Genomic DNA, 17,388 nt, shown 5'->3' with positions numbered 1-17,388 from the left:
CTATCAGTACAGCTAGCAGTCTCTGATAGACACTCATTTCCAGCACATTTGCTCCTAGTTAAACCAAGATTTCATGTAAAACAAAACTTCCCTAAGCCTCAAAATGAATTTCTGACAAGGGATACAGAATCTAGACCAGCAGTTCACCATCAACCCTCCCGCAATTTAATAACCTACCACTTAAGCATCCCATTTCATAAACGACTCCGTATCTCTCCCCGAGGTCTCATTTTTCAGGTTCCCTTTTAGCCTGAAAGGTGATTTCATTTTCAGAGGAAACCATGTCCGAATCATCCCGGGTGAGAATATCAAATGCAAGGAGTCCCTTTTCACTAGCAGCGTTCCATTTAAACAAGGTGTGCTTCCTCAGAGCCAGTAACAGAACATGCAAAGCCAGAGTGTATTTGGTGCAGCAGCGTGAGGCTCAACAAAAGGCGAGGAGAAGGGAGGGCACTGCCGAGCTGGTCTGACTGTCAACAAGGTGGGGAATTAGAAAAGTCACAGCCTGAGCATTGCTGCAGGGGGATGCGGCAGAGATGGTTAAAAGCGAGGTTGTGAACAGCCCACATAACAGATAATTCACATCAGGGACATTTCCCTTTGACCATTGTTGGTCAAGGCAGGTGCCCTAGAGTAAACAAAAAGCAGAAGTGGTACACTGGATTTCTACCGGGTTCCAAAGCTAAAATAGCAAATAGGAAAGTCTGATAAAAGACGTTAAAAATGGGATGTGGATGAAGATACTTTGAGCCAGCAGCCACTGCTTGACTGAGCTGGGCAGCAGGGTACTGGGCCACAATTTGGTCAAGTTTTTTCTTTAAAGGTGGATGTGAAGCACCAGGGTATCTCTATTAAGAGATCCAATAGTGAAAAATCCCACAGCTTCCCCCTGGGGAAGCTTCTGGTTCTTCTAGCATATGACTCCATCCCACTCCACGTGTCATTATAAAAATAACAACCCAAATGTAGTAGTCACCGTGGGAAAAGTGTTATGCAAGAAGCTTCTAAAACACTAGGCTGCTGAATCTCAATGAATTAAGGGAGTCATACACAAGCTGTTCATTCTAGTTCGGCATGTACACCAAACTTAAAAGAACACTGTTAATACCAGTTATGGTTTGATCATGAATAATCTCTCTTAGAGTGAAGCAAGCACTCAGGGCTGAAAAAGATATTTACATGGAAGGCAGGTGGCACAAAGAGGTGAGGAAACAGTGGTAGGAAGGCTCTATAAAGTCCTTACTAGAATCTAGTTTTCAGTTTCTTAAAACAATTAATGCATGAATTACTTCTAGGGTTTTTTATTATTTCCTTAAAGGCTCTTCAGGTGTGCTCCTATGGACTAGATAGTTGTTATGCAGACAACAAGAGGCCTACTAGGCATCAAATTAGCAAAAGATGGCAGAATGGGAGAAATGAAATTTGGACATCAGCTGAATGACTCTGAGTAACAGTCACCCTGATGGAATAACAGGTGTATTGAAAGTGGATGTGGCTTCTTTTAGGACGGGCAGTTAAGAGTTTTGTGATGAACAAGTATGGCTTCCTGCTTAGGGAAGACTCAGAGATGCCCAAACTCTAGTTGGATGACAAAGCCATTGCTATCGCCATCAGAGAGTTTAACTAGCCTATTTGATTCAACCCCAAATAAGGAATGGCTCCTGTGGGAACGGAGCTCAAGAAGGAAGGCATGGACTTATGAGCAGGAGCAGCCAGGAGCCCAAAGTCTGCAGGGACCTGTGATAAACCAAGGGCCAAGATTTCCTTGAGGTTATCTGCAGCACAGAAAGATATTCCTGCCAGAGGAATTGCTGTGTGCTAGCAGTCATCATCAGAATTATTCCCACAGAACAGTCTTTCTCCTTTCAAATCACCAGACAAGTCAAATAAAGACATGTTAGGTGCTTACTATCTGCAAAGAAAACCATTTTTGTAGTCTAAACTCAAGTGAAAAACTAAAAACAAACCAACAAAAACAGCTGCAGCAGCCCCCAAGCAACTGTAGGTAAAGAGGAATGGTTTGAAGTGTGTCATAATGGCGGCCTTTACAATTCAAAATTTGCCATCAGAATAAATATATAGGAACTGAACTGTGAACCAGACTGTGTGCACATTAGAGAGTATGTAAATCAAGGAGCTGCTGAGTTGAAATCATAGTCTCCTGAGAAGTGTGAAGATATGTGATAAAGCCACAAAGGATTATGGGTTATTTCTGTTCTCTTCATTTTCTTTTCCATTTTACACAGAAAGGGAACATGCTGTGCACTGGGCTGTCTAAACACAGAACAGTTGAACTTTATTATGTTTCCTTTTAATTACAGCTTTCTTAACCTAGTTACAAGTAGCACTTCTGTTCCTGGCAACCAAAGAGTCTAGCTGTATAACATTATGAGCAGCAATCTCTTTGGTGGCATAAGACGTCTGGCAGATCCTCAGGGCAAGGTCCAGACACAGTTTTGGTGAGTTGCTATCATAGTAGGAGGAAAGAAACGCAGCTGGACAAGTGCTGGATAGATGTGGAAATGTAGAAATGAAGAGATTATCCTCGGGGGAAAAGCATACAGAATCACTCTTTCTGCCTCCTTGAGAATTCATTAGCATTTCTAGGCTCTGAGCAACTGGGCCAACATGCTGGCTATCCGTGTCTCAGTGTCTGTACGGGAGCCTTATGGCACTTGGTCTATAATGGAAGCAAACTTGATTCTCTTTGCAAGAGTCCTACGAGTACCTATACTTCACCTGAGACCTCATTTCAGATCCAGGCTCACATTGTGAGCCTTGGGCTTATTGTTAGCATTTCCCTATAGTACACGGCTGCATCTTAAGCACTGAGGGGACTTGTTCCCTCTCTGTTCCTTTTGCGAGATCTTGGCCAAATAAGATGTTGAGATAAAGAAGAAAGGGAGAAACCGATGAGAGTTCCCATAGCCAAAGATAAATAAGCAAGAAATCTTTAAAGTGAAAATGAAACATCTGAATATGATAAAGAAAACAATAGGTATTTAGAGAAGAGGAAAGATGTTGTCAGCAGAATGAGGAAAAAAATGATGCTAACAGAATGGAAAGATTTTTCAAAAGGGGGATTTGGTGGGAGAGAGAGAAGATCAATACTACAAGCATCTGGGGAAAGGGTTTTACTTCTGTGGTGAAATAAAGAGTTGGTGTTTCAAGATGCTGCTTGCTGCATGTACGGATGGAAATCCAATCATGTTCTGTTTGGGCATCAGGCCCAGTAAGTTCAATTTGCAAGAGAAGCTTGGCTGGATGTTACCAAATTTACAGTGAAATCTCTGTGAAAGCAGCATCCGACTGGAGAGACAGCTCTAGAGGTCTTCATCAGGAGGACTACTCAGTGCACACCAAGCCTCCTATTGCCTGCTTGGTTTCCAGTGCATCCTTCTCTGGGCCATTCTAAACAAATCACTATTGCACAAGATGCACCTGATGCACACGATGCTGAAGGCCCTGCAACAGGCACACATACTGAACCTGAAATGCAGTTTCTGTGACTCTGCATGGGGCGGTGGTGAAAATGGCTGCAGAAAGAAGTGAGCGATGAATATTAAAGCCCTTCTTTGCACTAGGAAAGAAGCTGAAAATTACTGTGAAGATGCAGTAGGGCAGATATCTTTCATGGGTCAGAAGAGTTTCCATTTCCAATACATTTAGTGAAAATGAAGAAGGAATTGAAAGCTTGTATGAAGACTGTGGTGGATATGGATAGTGAAATTCATGCTAATTAAATAAAGACTTGTTGCTATCAGCCCATACAAATAATGTAGAAAATAAACCCTTTCTTTTTGGGAGGTCAGAGGGCTCTCTATCATGGATTAGAGGGAGGTGTGTGGGTGGTGCATGGAGCATCCTTTTTCTTTGTTTCCTTAAAACAGATATAGAATCTATCTAAATGCTTTCCCCAGACCCAGCTGTTCCTGAGAGGAGAGGCAGGTTCCTGTCCATCCTATTCAGGCAGTGACGTGTGGAAGGAAATGATTCCCCCAGACCAGCTCTCTCTTGGATCCCCTGCCTCCCACTGAGAAGCGTGGGAAGCTGGCCACAGCTCCATCCAGAGTCAGGTCCTGGCGGCGCATGCTCTTCCCCTCTCCTCTTAGCAACAGCCTATTTTGTTTTCCCTTCCTCCACACTCATTTCCTCTCCAATGCCTCTCGCTGCCGGTCTGTCGAGGGCAATAGTGTTGTTTTGCCCTTTTCTTTTGCAGCCTGGCGTGCTTGCTTGCTTGCTTTCAAGGAATTCCAAGTTTGGCTTCCAAGGTCTATCCTGCATGCTTCCATCTGCTTTCCCTATTCAGCCTGTGTGGGACGGTTACTGGCTATACATCTATGTTCCATTTCCTGCCCTTCCTTGTATGGACAGTGGCCAGGTGACTCTCCTGATGGAACTTTTTGGTATATAAGTGGCATTGCTGCTGCAAAACAGAGGGGCTAGGATACATTTTAATTTCACTTTCAAGTGGAAAAGGCCCAGTTAAATAGACCAACCTACAAAAAGATCAAAACAAAACAAAAGCCCACATTCCTCAAAAACAAAGAAAAAAAATCAGAACCACCCACCCCCAACCCAAATCCCAAACCTCAAACAAAGGAGTCATTGGACACGAGTAATGCAATAGCTGTTAGAGGCATGTATGAAATCTGTGTCTGCACTTCAGCCTGTCACAGGCAGTTATGAAAGATGTAATTCAATTTGCTTCAAAAAAAAAAAAAAAAAACCCGTAAAAGGCAGATTGGATAGCTGTATTTTAGCAAATGTGTTTGCACTAAGGGTACCTTCTGTTGAACAGTTCTGCCCACAAGCTGTCTGTAGAATATAGAACATCTCTCGAGCATGCTTGCCACCTTGAAGCAGGGCAGTCGGGAGCAGAAAAAAAAAAGAACAGAATGCAGAAAAAAGGTGAAGAAAAAGAGAGAAATGAAGGACAGCAAGTCTAGTACCATCAATACATTTAGAAATGAGATTAGCCAAGTGTGACAATAGAATTTAAATGACACACAGAAAGACATTAAGATTGCAGTACATAACGTACTATGGAAAATCCAGCCAGAGAGCACTTTCTGTTCAGCTTAGCTACAGAATCAGAACGAAAGCACAGGTTGATTATTCATTTTACTGGCTCTTTTGCATTCCAGCACTATACATTTTTAATCTTAGTACTAGTCATTAGTTGTTTTATTTATTTAATAATTTGTTGTCTAGTTACTCCAAACAGTCAATTATTGCATTGCCCCAAACTGCTCTGGATGATTCAAACTTACCAACTATGTCAAACCACAGAGGGGTGTTAGCTGGCTGCACGGACACCACCCCCACAATCTCGGTTACTCTGTCACTTTCCATGACAGTGAAGTTATAAAATGGTTCATCGAAGGTCAATGGGATAGGTGAAGGAGGTGGTTTCTTAATCCATTCAATGTGAAGGCGGGCCGTGGAGGATTTCTGGGGGCGCCCATTGTCCACAGCCTTGATCTACTCAAACACAGAGAGAACACAGGAGAATGTGTTAGAGCGCTGATGCTGTGGAAGTTTGGATCTGTTAGTCATATGTTGTTGCCTAGAGTCCCTCCTCATCACAGTGTCTGCAAAGAGAACAGTGGAGACCTGCAGAGAGTGGGTCAGGGATCGGGTGGGGGCAGCTGAGTCGGGAAAGTGGGATGCTCACTCCCTGTTCACCAGAGGCTAATCTGGATCACCACCAATTTATAGATACGAAAACTCTGACGAGTAAACGTTGCCCTTACAGTTTGCAGTGCTTTATGGGCTTGAAGAATAGTCACACAAGCAGGATAGCTAATCTAACTCCTTATGGCATGGCCTTGCATCTCCTCTCTGATGTTGATACTTGAGAAGGAATAAAGTACACCGTGAATCCTTATTTCTGTGTCAAAGACATGTGAATAGTGTGTGTGTGTGTGTGTGTGTGTGTTCATGTTTTGCAGATCTTACTTCTACTTGATTCTGGAAAAGCACTCCACTCACACAGGGCCCCAGAAGAGTGATGGGGGCAGGCTTGGGAAAGGCAGCAGCCTTGGTCTAACTGCCTTAGAGGGATGTCAGCTATGCCAACTGCAAAGCAGTGAAGTGCATTTTCTCAGCGGCAAACTGGGTTCCTGGATGCAGCATCATGGGAAGCATGACTCTAAGGACTTTGCTGTCAGTGTTTTCTGCTCCTAAGTCGATTGATACAAGGGCTGGGGACAGCGACTGTCCTCATCCAGCTGTCCAGGTGAACGGCTGTGGTGTCCCAGACTCAAAAGAGAGTCAAAAAGTCCAATGAACAGAAAACCAAAAGATCAAAACAAGTAAAAATTTTGCAAGAATTTCCCAGTATTGCATCTAAAAAGTACCATTTGGGGACACATAAGCCAGCAGTGGTAGCTTTTGAAAACAGAGCCAACTCACAGCAGCCTCATGCTATGTGTTCATAGGTTATCATGCTGTCCCAGAGAATCCCTGCAGGAGGGAGAACCCTTAAAGAAACACATCTGTGTCAGGTTCCCCAGGAGCTGGGATAAGCATTAGTGCAAGTGATTTTCTTTGGGAGAGGGCTCTCAAAAGAAAGGGAGTAAAATGATCAGGATGGGTGGGGTTAGGGACTATGCAGTGATGTCCTACGGATGTCATGAGGAGCCCTGTATCAGTAATTGCACAACAGAGTTGGATCTTAATATGCTGTTGTCACAGTCATTGGTTGTGTGCTGCTTGGCTAGGGGAGGGAGAGTGCAGTCTCTTGGGTCAACAATCAGCCAAGGATGCTTCTGTAGAGGAGGAGGCAGCTGTGAGCCCTTGGCAGCCAACACTCACAGCAGCTGAGGGACTGATGGACCAGTGTGGTAAAGGCTCTGGGCAGGACATCAACTGTATCCTCTAGAGTGCATCTAGTCCTCAGGGACTCCCAAAAGGCAAGTCTCACACAGCTGCAACAGCACATGTTCCATCAGAGCTGTCAAGGGTAGCAGCTGGACTGGGATTTCATTATCTTATTTTCTTTGCCTACTGTTCTGGATGTGTTACTGAACAGGGAAAAGACCTCCAGTTCCTTAGCAATGAAAAGATAAGTCTGGCCGGCGCCGCGGCTCACTAGGCTAATCCTCCACCTTGTGGTGCCGGCACCCCGGGTTCTAGTCCTGGTTGGGGTGCCGGATTCTGTCCTGGTTGCCCCTCTTCCAGGCCAGCTCTCTGCCATGGCCCGGGAGTGCAGTGGAGGATGGCCCAAGTGCTTGGGCCCTGCACCCCATGGGAGACCAGGAAAAAGCACCTGGCTCCTGGCTTCGGATCAGCACGATGCACTGGCCACAGCGTGCCAGCCGCGGCGGCCATTGGAGGGTGAACCAAAGGCAAAAGGAAGACCTTTCTCTCTGTCTCTCTCTCTCACTGTTCACTCTTCCTGTCAAAAAAAAAAATTAAAAAAAAAAGATAAGTCAAAGGATGCAGATTATCCTTTAAAATAATAAAGGGGTAACTGCAAACAGCAGAGGAGGCTGGAGAGATAGAGAAGGATGGTGAATATCGACAACTCTTGGTAGTTGTCATGGCTCCAGAAAGTGCCCATCACTTGGAAAGATGACCAGAAGCAGAGGCATTCCAGGTCTAAAGTGGCTAGAGCTGGGGGCACCTCAATCTTTGTGGCTCCATTTCTATTTGAGATGACGGCTCTGCTAGTTTTAATTTTTATTTTTCTAAATAATCTATTTTTACTCAAGCTTTTTTCACTTGTTGCTGAATAAACATAGTTGTGATTTGTACCTCACAATTTACACAGGGAAATTCATGTTCTATCACGTTGTCAACAATTACAAAAGTTCTTTGGGAGGTCTTGGGGACACATTGAATGCTATGTTCTATGCTGCGGGAGATAAATCTCTTTGCTGTTCCAGTACCCTTGGTTTGCATCTATGTTCAGTGCCTTGAGAATGATTTAGGACTGAAGAAAATATGGTGAGTATGTGATGTGGTGGCAACTGTGGCTGAGCACATGACTGGAAACAGGGTACGTTTGCTGACAGGACACAACCAAAGGAAACCGTCTCATTAAGAATATCATAGAAATAGGCAAGAGTTCTCACCTGGACTCACCTTCCACAGCTTTGAGGCTGCATTATTAAAGATTTATTGCTCTAAATAATAAACACAAATAAGAAAGTAACCCCTTTACCCAGCAGTGTTGCTGGGGTTCAGAAGATCTTACCGTCAGTATGTCGTAACTCCCTGCTGTGAACTGTTTTCTGGAAGAAACCATGCCTGTTTTAGGGTCAATAAAGAACTTTCCATCATCATTGCCATCCACGATACTGTAGGAGATTTCTGCATTGGGGCCTTCATCTCTATCAAATGCAAACGCCCTGTAAATTGGTTCTCCCCTCTTCTTTCGGTCACGTTCCGGCAGCTTGATCTGGTACACCTTCTCTGGAAACTGGGGCTTGTTGTCATTTTCATCCAGAACCTGGACCACCACCCAAATGGTGGACTGTTTGGGAGAGGAACCACCATCTGTAACAGTCACCTGGGTTGGGAAACAGAAAGCATGATGCAATCAGAAAGAACAACTATTCTCAGTGTTTCTCCCCTTGCTCGCTCCACAAAGGACCATTCTGTACACCAAAGCATCTCAACTTTTCTCACTGCCATGGTTGACATCAAATGTTAAACTTTCATGGTTTACCTATAGAAATAGGAGTTCTCCCAATCCAGAAATGGAAATCTTTGAAGAAAGTGAAGAAGAGAAGCAGAACTCTTTTGTCTCTTTGGGAAGCTACAGCAAGTTAACAGACTGGGTGACTTTCATACAACAGGAGGTTGCTTCTCACAGTTCTAGAGTTTGAGAATTCTGAGATCAAAACACTGAAGCGCTCAGCCTGTTTCTCATAGCACTTTCAAGCTATGATCTCACATGATGGAAGCGGCTAACTAGCACTCCAGTCTCTTTAGTGTGGGCACTAGTGTCATGCACGAGACTCTCCCTCATAACCTAGCCACTTCCCAAAGACTCCACTATCACATTGGGGATTAGGTTTCAACCGGTATGGGAGACACAGACATTGAGGCAGTAGTGAGGGCTCACTGTGGTGTGGAGAGGGAGAGGAACTAGGAATGATTTTATAAAATACACTAGCTGATATGGAGTTAGTAGACCTAAAATATGGCCCCCATCAACAGACATAAAAAAATGCAGTGTTAACTATTATTCTATGCTACCCATAGATGCTTCTAACTCATAGACAACGCTGTCAACGTCCAACCTGGTTTAGTCACTTTTTCCTATTTTTTTTTTTATCTATGAACTGCATCATGTCTCACCAAAACTCAGGCGTTGAAGTTCCACCACCCTCCCCTGGATGTGCTGGAGATAGAAACTTTAAAGAAGTGATTATGGTTGAATGAGGTCATAAGGGTAGAGCCCTGGTTTGATAGAACTGGTATCCTTACAAAAGAAAAACAGATACTAGGTATCTCCATCTCCCTCTGCCATGTGGCAGTAAGAAGATGGCTATCTGCAGAAAGAGAGCCCTTCCCAGCAGCAGGTTCCTGCTAGAACTTTTACTTTGGGTTTCCTGGTCTCTGTGCTGTGACCTGAATGTGACCCCCACCCCTAAATTTCTATGTTGAAACTTGATGCCCAGTGCAATAGCATTAAGTGGGGTCTTCAGTTGGTGATTAGGTCATGAGAGCAGAACCCTTATGAATGGGATCAGTGCTTCTGTGACATAGGATAAGCAGATTTGTTGGTTCCTTTTGCCCTGCAAGGACACAGATAGTGCCATCATCTAGGGGGAACAAGACCTCACCAGAGGCTGACTCTGCTGGTGCCTTTATTTGGCCTTTCCTGCCTCTAAAACTATTGGCAATGAATTTCTGTTTGTAAATTACCCAGTTCAATGTAGCTGGTTGTAGCTGCCTGAACAAAGACATTCCATAAGTCTAAAAAACAAATTTCTACTGTTTAAGCCATCTAGCCTAGGTGTTTTGTTACCAGAACCCCAGCATACTATCACACAATCTCAAATGAAATTTGTGACTTTTACATTGTTGCAGACCAAAAGGAAAACTGTGATGCAGACTTCATGATTTAGATGGCTCCTGCTAAGTATATTCGATGGCTAAATGTTTTTACCATTCATAAATTTTTTCTCTCTCTGGGAAATATACCCCTTTCCATTTCTGTGCATGCTAATCTTACTTGTGAAAACTAACAGACAGAGGATTAATGAACAGAGCACACATGAAGAAAGCTCATGGTCGATATAAGGAGTCTGAGTCTTACTGTAAATAGTTTTCTTGTTGATTATGGTGAATCTAATCACGGTGATATCAGTATTGAACATGCTGACGGTGTGACAGTTTATAAAGCATTATCTTATCCTCTCTCCAAAAACATTCTCTTTAGGAGCGGCTTTATTTAGTTCCATTCTACAGAAGAGAGGCTTGGAGGTCATTTTGTTTTTAAGTGCTAAAGCTGAATGTTGAACTTTCGGCAATTCTTAATGTTCTGTTTAACCACAAAACCTGGAAGAACCTATATTTAATCTTTAAATAATTGCGTTGAGCAAGACAGTTTATTACTTCAAATTACATATTTGGAGGCTGAAAGGAACATAACTACGAACTCAGCAGCAACAGGAGAAGAACAACAATGAGTCAGAGTGCCTTGTCAGCCATTTTTTTTTAACCGTATAAAGCAACCTATAGGAATAACTGGAAGAAAAAAAAAAAAAGCCAGAAATGCGGGGAAAGAAAAATCAAAGTCTTTTTGCAAAATGGAACTGCAAGCTAAGTTTCTCTTACAAGCAAATAGGAAAGTAGTTTTAATAGCCTTAGATATATTTTCATAGGAACTCTTGTTTTCTTTGAAAAAAAAATCAATCAAGTTTCCTTCCAAAGTTATTTTCCCAATTGGTTTGTTGTATTTCACAAATAACCACATCAGGGCCAGTAAGTGGCAAGGCTGCATTTTGACTTTTCAGCTATTTCCTGGACATGCTGAGTTCTTAAGAGGCACGTCCCGCTGCTGAGGCTGAATCCAAATATTAGACTCCCAGGTGAACTGTGTTGACCAAAACACATTGCTTTCTTGGCTGCTCAACTCCTCTGCCTCTCTTTTTGGCTTTTGCTGCCTTTTCCAAATCCAGACAACTCTCTCTGTGCTCATGGTGCACAAAATCACCTCCTTGTTGATTGTCCACAAACGCCCTGTAATGGATTCTGAGATGGAGTTCTAGAAGGGCCAGGTGGCTTTGAGGAAGAGAGTCTGCTGGCATCAGATCACAGCTCACTGGAGAATCCCACGGCAACAAAAATATTTTCTTTTGGAGTAGACCTAGACTTAAGAACCCGGCCCTCGTGGCGCCTGCCTACCGGCAGGCAGGATAATACCTACAGAGGGTCATGAAGAAGCTCCTGGGTGTGATCAGAATCTCCCGTCTTATACTGCACCTCAAGCACCAGTGCCCTTGCTCCCTCAGGCCATGAGGGCATCCTCCATTTCCTCGAACACATTCTTTTCCCACCTATAATGCTAGTAATCCTCTAATGTATCTCTTGCACACTGTAGCCAAACCAACATGGTCAGCTATTTACTAGGAATCCACTTTCTGGACTTCTCTTGCACATTTCAACACACCCCGAGAGTGACACACTGAAATCACTACCTTCACACCTCCTCCTATTCCTGTATTCATTGTCTGGTGGAATGATGCCTCCACTGAGTGAGTCACATCAGTCCTCTGATCATGGCTCCTTGATGACAGGACTGGGCTGGACCCTTGTGCATCTGGCGAGCCTGGATTACCCTGATGCACTGACTGTCCGTTTCAGACACCATCCTCAGTCACAAGCTGAGTTTGGGTGGCCGGGAGAATGCCATGCTCTTACACCTCTCCTCCACTGCACAGCCAGTGGCCTCCATGGAGCCTTCTCCTGGGAGTGCACCCGCCTCACTTCTGAAGCTTTGTTTCCAGCATTGGTTCTGCGAAGGTTTCTCTGCCTCTTGCAGTCTGATACATGTGCTTTCACCATGTTCCCAAGTCCACTTAGGCACCATTATAAGACACTAATTATAACCTTGCATTTTATGTGTCTTTTTACTTGTTGGTCCCCATTCAGTCCTCCCAGACCTTGAGCCACTTGAGGTTAGGGACTGTCTCTTACTCATGACTGTGTTTGGGCACCCATTCCAGTTCTAAGTGCCAAATAAATGCTGCTGAATTAAATCAAAAATTAGTTTCCTTAAAACTCTTCCTTGAGATCATAAATGAAAAGATCATTTAGACACTGAAGAGTCTCAATAAGGAACGAACATGTGACATTCCAAGTCCTTCTAGATCTGATTCTGTTCATGGGGGTTAAGTAGAGGCAGACAGTTTTAACCATGCACTCCGGGGTTTATATTCAATTTACATCACTGAGAACACTACCAATTCTAAGACGATGTATAGTGATTTTTTGCCACTTCACAAATGGTGCTTTTCTTGTGGACATTTATTGATAATCTACTGGACTGATTTATTCTGGTATTTGGCCTCTTCAGTACACTATGAGGTATTCAAAGGCAGGGACCTTGTCTTTTTCATCTTTTTCCTGGAACCTGGTGTACTCTCAATAAATGTTTGCTGAACCGAACTACATTACTAACCTTGAAGTCTTAATTTCCGTTATTATTTCTCTGGACCCACTCATCTGCCCTGCCATGTTTGCACCTAGCACATTAATCATTGATGATGCCAACAGATTCTCAAACTTGTACTTCATGCCCTAGGCCTCTACCACTCCTTGGAATTGATCCATATGGAAGGAACAGCAGCACTGGAGTTTGAAAAAAAAATTACTGAGATAAATCCCCATCCCTCTCCCAAGGAATGTGCTATGGTTAGGAGTGATCCATGTGTGCTCTTGCTCTGCCTCAATATGGCAAGAGAAATGGATCTATTGTAACCTAGATTTTCTGCTCTCACTGTTGATCAATAATCAGCATCCTGGCAATTAATCAAAAGCCTTAGAGATTAATTTCTTTAGGTGCTAAAAGCCAGCAACTAACAAAAGGAGCTGCAAATAGTACACTGAAAGGACAATGAAGTGCATTTTTTTTATGCCCTTGTGGTCTGTGAATGCTAAGCAGAAAAGAGGCAATCAACAGTGGCCCAGGGATTATGATGACACAATTACAGAGAGAAATCTGTTTTCAGATGCAAGAGCATTTTGGACCAAACTGGATCAACACTAAGAATTACAGGGTATGGTAGGTGGTAGAAGACCACACTTTTTTTTTTTTTTTTTTTGACAGGCAGAGTGGACAGTGAGAGAGACAGACAGAGAGAAAGGTCTTCCTTTTCTGCTGGTTCACCCCCACCCCCAATGGCCGCTGCGACCCACGTGCTGTGGCCGGCACACCACGCTGATCCAAAGCCAGGAACCAGGTGCTTCCTCCTGGTCTCCCATGCGGGTGCAGGGCCCAAGGACCTGGGCCATACTCCACTGCAAACCTGGGCCACAGCAGAGAGCTGGACTGGAAGGGGAGCAACTGGGACAGAATCCGGCGCTCTGACCAGGACTAGAACCTGGGGTGCCAGTGCCGCAGGTGGAGGATTAGCCTATTGAGCCGTGGCACCGGCCAAGACCACACTTTTTACTCACTGAAATTATCTAATGTAGTCATATTTATTTTCATTGTCTTTTTCTCTCTAGCAGTATATAAGCTCCCTGAAGAGTACAGACCTTGGATCTTTTCCACCACCTTATTCTCAGGGATTATAAGAGTGTCCAAGAATGAATTCAGTATTTCTACTGGAAAGTTCAAATATGGCATCCTCTTCAATCATTCATTCATCAGAAATGGCTATCTCCAGGTTATTATATTTAAAGTTATAAAACATCTTCAGAGATTCAGATCCCCTATCTCAGTTTATATTTGTCCATTATACTTTATCATTATCTATTATACATTTTACCTCCATGGTTTATTTATTACATATCTGCTTTTACTAGAATACCAGCTCCATAAAGGTTGTATTTTCACCTATTTTGTTCACAGATATATCCCTAACACCCACAAAAGTGCCTAAAAAGTAGTATGCAATCATTAAATATTTTTTCAATAAACAAATATCTAGTGCCTGTTAGGTTAGGAAAAAAAACTCTTTTGGAGACAAATTGGAAGACACACCAAGCAACCAACCAACCAACCAACATGAATTTCTACCAAATTTACCCCTTTCCTGTGTCCCAGACATCTATCATAGTCAAACTCAGTAAGAATTCAGTGCCTCATGATGTGGACCATTTGTTGCTTGATAGAGTCAATTTTCACAAAGTTATACTTTTAAAAATATTTCCAGGTTCACAAGTTAAAATTATATATATATATATATATCCATGATATACAACATGTTTTCATGGTGCAATGTATTCATGGTGCAATGGCTAAATTAATTAACCTACATATTGCCTCACACACTTAGCTCTCTTTTGGTAGTGGTAACACTTAAAATCTATTCTAGCAATTTCAAGTATATAACAATATATTATTAACTATAATCATCATGATATACAATAGACCTCTCGAAGGTATTTTTCCTAACAGGAATTTTTTATCTTCTGATCAACATCTCTCCATTCTACCCTTCTCCCAGCCTCTAACCCCTAATCTATTTTCTACTTCTATTCTATAATCTACTTTATATTTCTATGAGTTTGACTTTTTAAAGATTCCATATTTGTTTTTAGCTTATTTCACTTGATGTAATATCCAATAAATTCATTCATGTTATTGCAAATGAAATGATTTCTTTCCTTTTTAAGACTGAGTGGTATCACTTTGTGTATACACACAATACTTATTTTTACAGATATTTTAAAAAATTTGACAAGCAAAAATTTAGTTGACATATTTATGTGTTCAGTATGACATTTCAGTACAAGTATATAATGTATAAAAATCAGATCAGGGTAATTGGTATATCCATCACCACAAACATTTATTATTTCTTGTATGCCATACTTTGTTTATCCACTCATTTACTGATAGACACTTCAGCATATTCTGTATCATGGGTTTTATGAATAATACTGCAGTCAACACGGGAATCGCAGATAACTCTTTGCCATACTGATTTAATGTTTGGGGCATCTACTGAGAAGTGAGATTACTACATCACACAGTAGTTCTATTTCTAATTTCAAAAAGTATTTTGAGAGACAGATCAACATGCACAGGAGAGAGAGGGGAGAGAGAAGAGAGGAGAGAGGATAGAGAGGAGAGAGAGAGAGAGGTGAGGAGAGAGAGGAGAGAGAGAAGTGAGGGGGGGAGAGAGAGAGGGGGAGAGAGAGAGGGGGAGAGAGAGAGGGGGAGAGAGAGATGGGAGAGAGAGAGGGGAGAGAGAGAGGGGAGAGAGAGAGGGGAGAGAGAGAGGGAGAGGGAGAGGGAGAGGGAGAGGGAGAGGGAGAGGGAGAGGGAGAGGGAGAGGGAGAGGAGAGGAGAGGAGAGGAGAGGAGAGGAGAGGAGAAATGCAGTCCTATGTGCTGGTTCACTCCTCAAACACTGGCAATGGCTGGAACTGGGCCAAGTTCAGCACCATAAACTCAATCCGTGTCTCCCAAGTGAGTGACAGGAGCCCAGTTATTTGAGCCATCACTGCTACCTCACAGGATCCACACTAGCAGGGTGCTGGAGATAGGAACCAGACCCGGGTACTCTGATATGGGACACGGTGTCTTAACTGGTATCTTAACCTCTAGGCTGAATGCCTGCCCCTATTTAAAAATTCTCAAGGAAACTTCATACTGTCCCACCAATGGGGCACAGGTTACTTTTCTCCTGATGCTCGCCAACGCTTCATAAGCCTCTACTTCACACTGAACCCTGGACTTATTCTAGACTGCCTGCGGCTTCCCACAGACTAGTTTTACTCTTTGGAACTGTACACAGAAAATGCCAAATTTCTCTTCCATATTGATACAGTGTATCTATTGCTGTGTAACACAAAACTTGGCATTTTAAAATAGCTGGAATCTTGTGTTGCCCCTCAAGGTTGTATGGGCTGAATGAAGCTGTTTGCATTTGTAGTCCCTCGAAAGGCCAGCCATAGACGGCTGGACCTGCAGTCACTGGACATGCCCATGGTCGATGGTGCTTACTGGCTGGGACCTCAGCTGGGATCTAAGAACAAATGGCTTTGAGGACAAAAAGTGGCAGCTGCCAGTTTCTGAAGTTGAGTTCTGAAACTGGCACAGCATCCCTTGCACAGAACTCTACTGGCCAATGGTCCCAGAGTTCCGATTTAGAAGCCGAGTCACAGACCTCACTTCCAGATCGGAGAAGTGTCAATAATTTGGGAGACTATGTTTTAAAACTGACATACTTGTAATATTTTTAAGGATATTTTAAAATCTTTGAGTTAGAAAAACTCTAGTTCATATAATTCTCTCTCAGGTTGTTCATTGTATATAATCAATATGCATTACATTGATTACTTCTTTCAGAATGTGTTCCCATATAACACATTCATTCTTTTTAAAAATTTATTTTTATCTGAAAGGCATGAGCATATGCACACATACACAAACATACAGAAAGAGACAGAAAGAGATCTAACTGCTGGTATCGTTGCAACAGTCAGGGCTAGGCCAGGCAGGAGCCAGGAGCCAGAAACCGGGAACTCAGTCTGGGTATCCCATGTGGGTAGCAGGGACTGAACCTGAGCCACATTCTGCTGCTTCCCAGAGTGCGCATGCGCAGAAGGCCTGGACAGAATAGCGTATCAAGCTTAGATCCGTGCAAACGACCTCCATTGTCCTGGAGAAAACACATGTGTATGTATTCAATTCATGACCTTACTTTGGGTGGCAGCCATGTCCTGCAGTTCTGCAACATGAAAGAATTAAACCGCTTAGGCTTTTTTTCTTGTAAAAAGCAAGAAATTATAAATATGAAGTTTCCTTTTGGGGGCTGAAGTGCATGATTTTATATTTGTCCCTATTAAATGTCATTTCATTTGAAATTCTGACTTCCTATTCTAGGCTGTTTGGATAATAATAACAATCACAGCTAACAGGCATTAAAAGCAAAACCCATGCCTTACCTTCTTTAATCTTTACAACAACCTGAAAGAGTATACCCATTGGACAAATAACGAAACCAAAGAACTTGTCAAAAACTTACATGAATCATGTGTGGTGAGAACTTTGTTTGAACCCTGGCAGTTTGTTATAAACCAAGGATTAGCAAACTATAACCTGAGGGCCAAATCTGGCTGCTGCTTTTTATAAATAAAATTTCCTGTGATTTAACCACACTTTTTCATTAACATATTATCTGCAGCTGCTTTCCTACTGCAAAAACATAGCTGAGTAGCAGACACAGAAACTACATGGGCCACAAAGCCT

General features: G+C 42.8%; 1 protein-coding gene across 6 annotated transcripts in view; it reads right to left on the bottom strand.

The window, feature by feature from the left end:
• The window catches only part of FAT3 (FAT atypical cadherin 3), a 682,631-nt gene that overhangs the window by 132,125 nt on the left and 533,118 nt on the right, over window positions 1-17,388 (bottom strand). For 4 of the 6 annotated variants that reach the window (XM_051850335.2, XM_051850349.2, XM_051850359.2 and 1 more), the window contains exons 5-7: window positions 8,204-8,518; window positions 5,274-5,484; window positions 4,788-4,856 (exon numbers count right to left, since the gene is read on the bottom strand). In XM_051850335.2, the coding sequence (XP_051706295.2) occupies window positions 4,788-4,856; window positions 5,274-5,484; window positions 8,204-8,518 (595 nt within the window). The remainder of the gene's footprint in view (window positions 1-4,787; window positions 4,857-5,273; window positions 5,485-8,203; window positions 8,519-17,388) is intronic. The other 2 variants (XM_051850355.2, XM_051850369.2) reach the window with 1 other exon arrangement.

The sequence above is a fragment of the Oryctolagus cuniculus genome, chromosome 1, assembly GCF_964237555.1.
Source record: "Oryctolagus cuniculus chromosome 1, mOryCun1.1, whole genome shotgun sequence".
Lineage (NCBI taxonomy): Eukaryota > Metazoa > Chordata > Mammalia > Lagomorpha > Leporidae > Oryctolagus > Oryctolagus cuniculus.
This window is presented reverse-complemented; position numbering and strand designations above follow the sequence as displayed.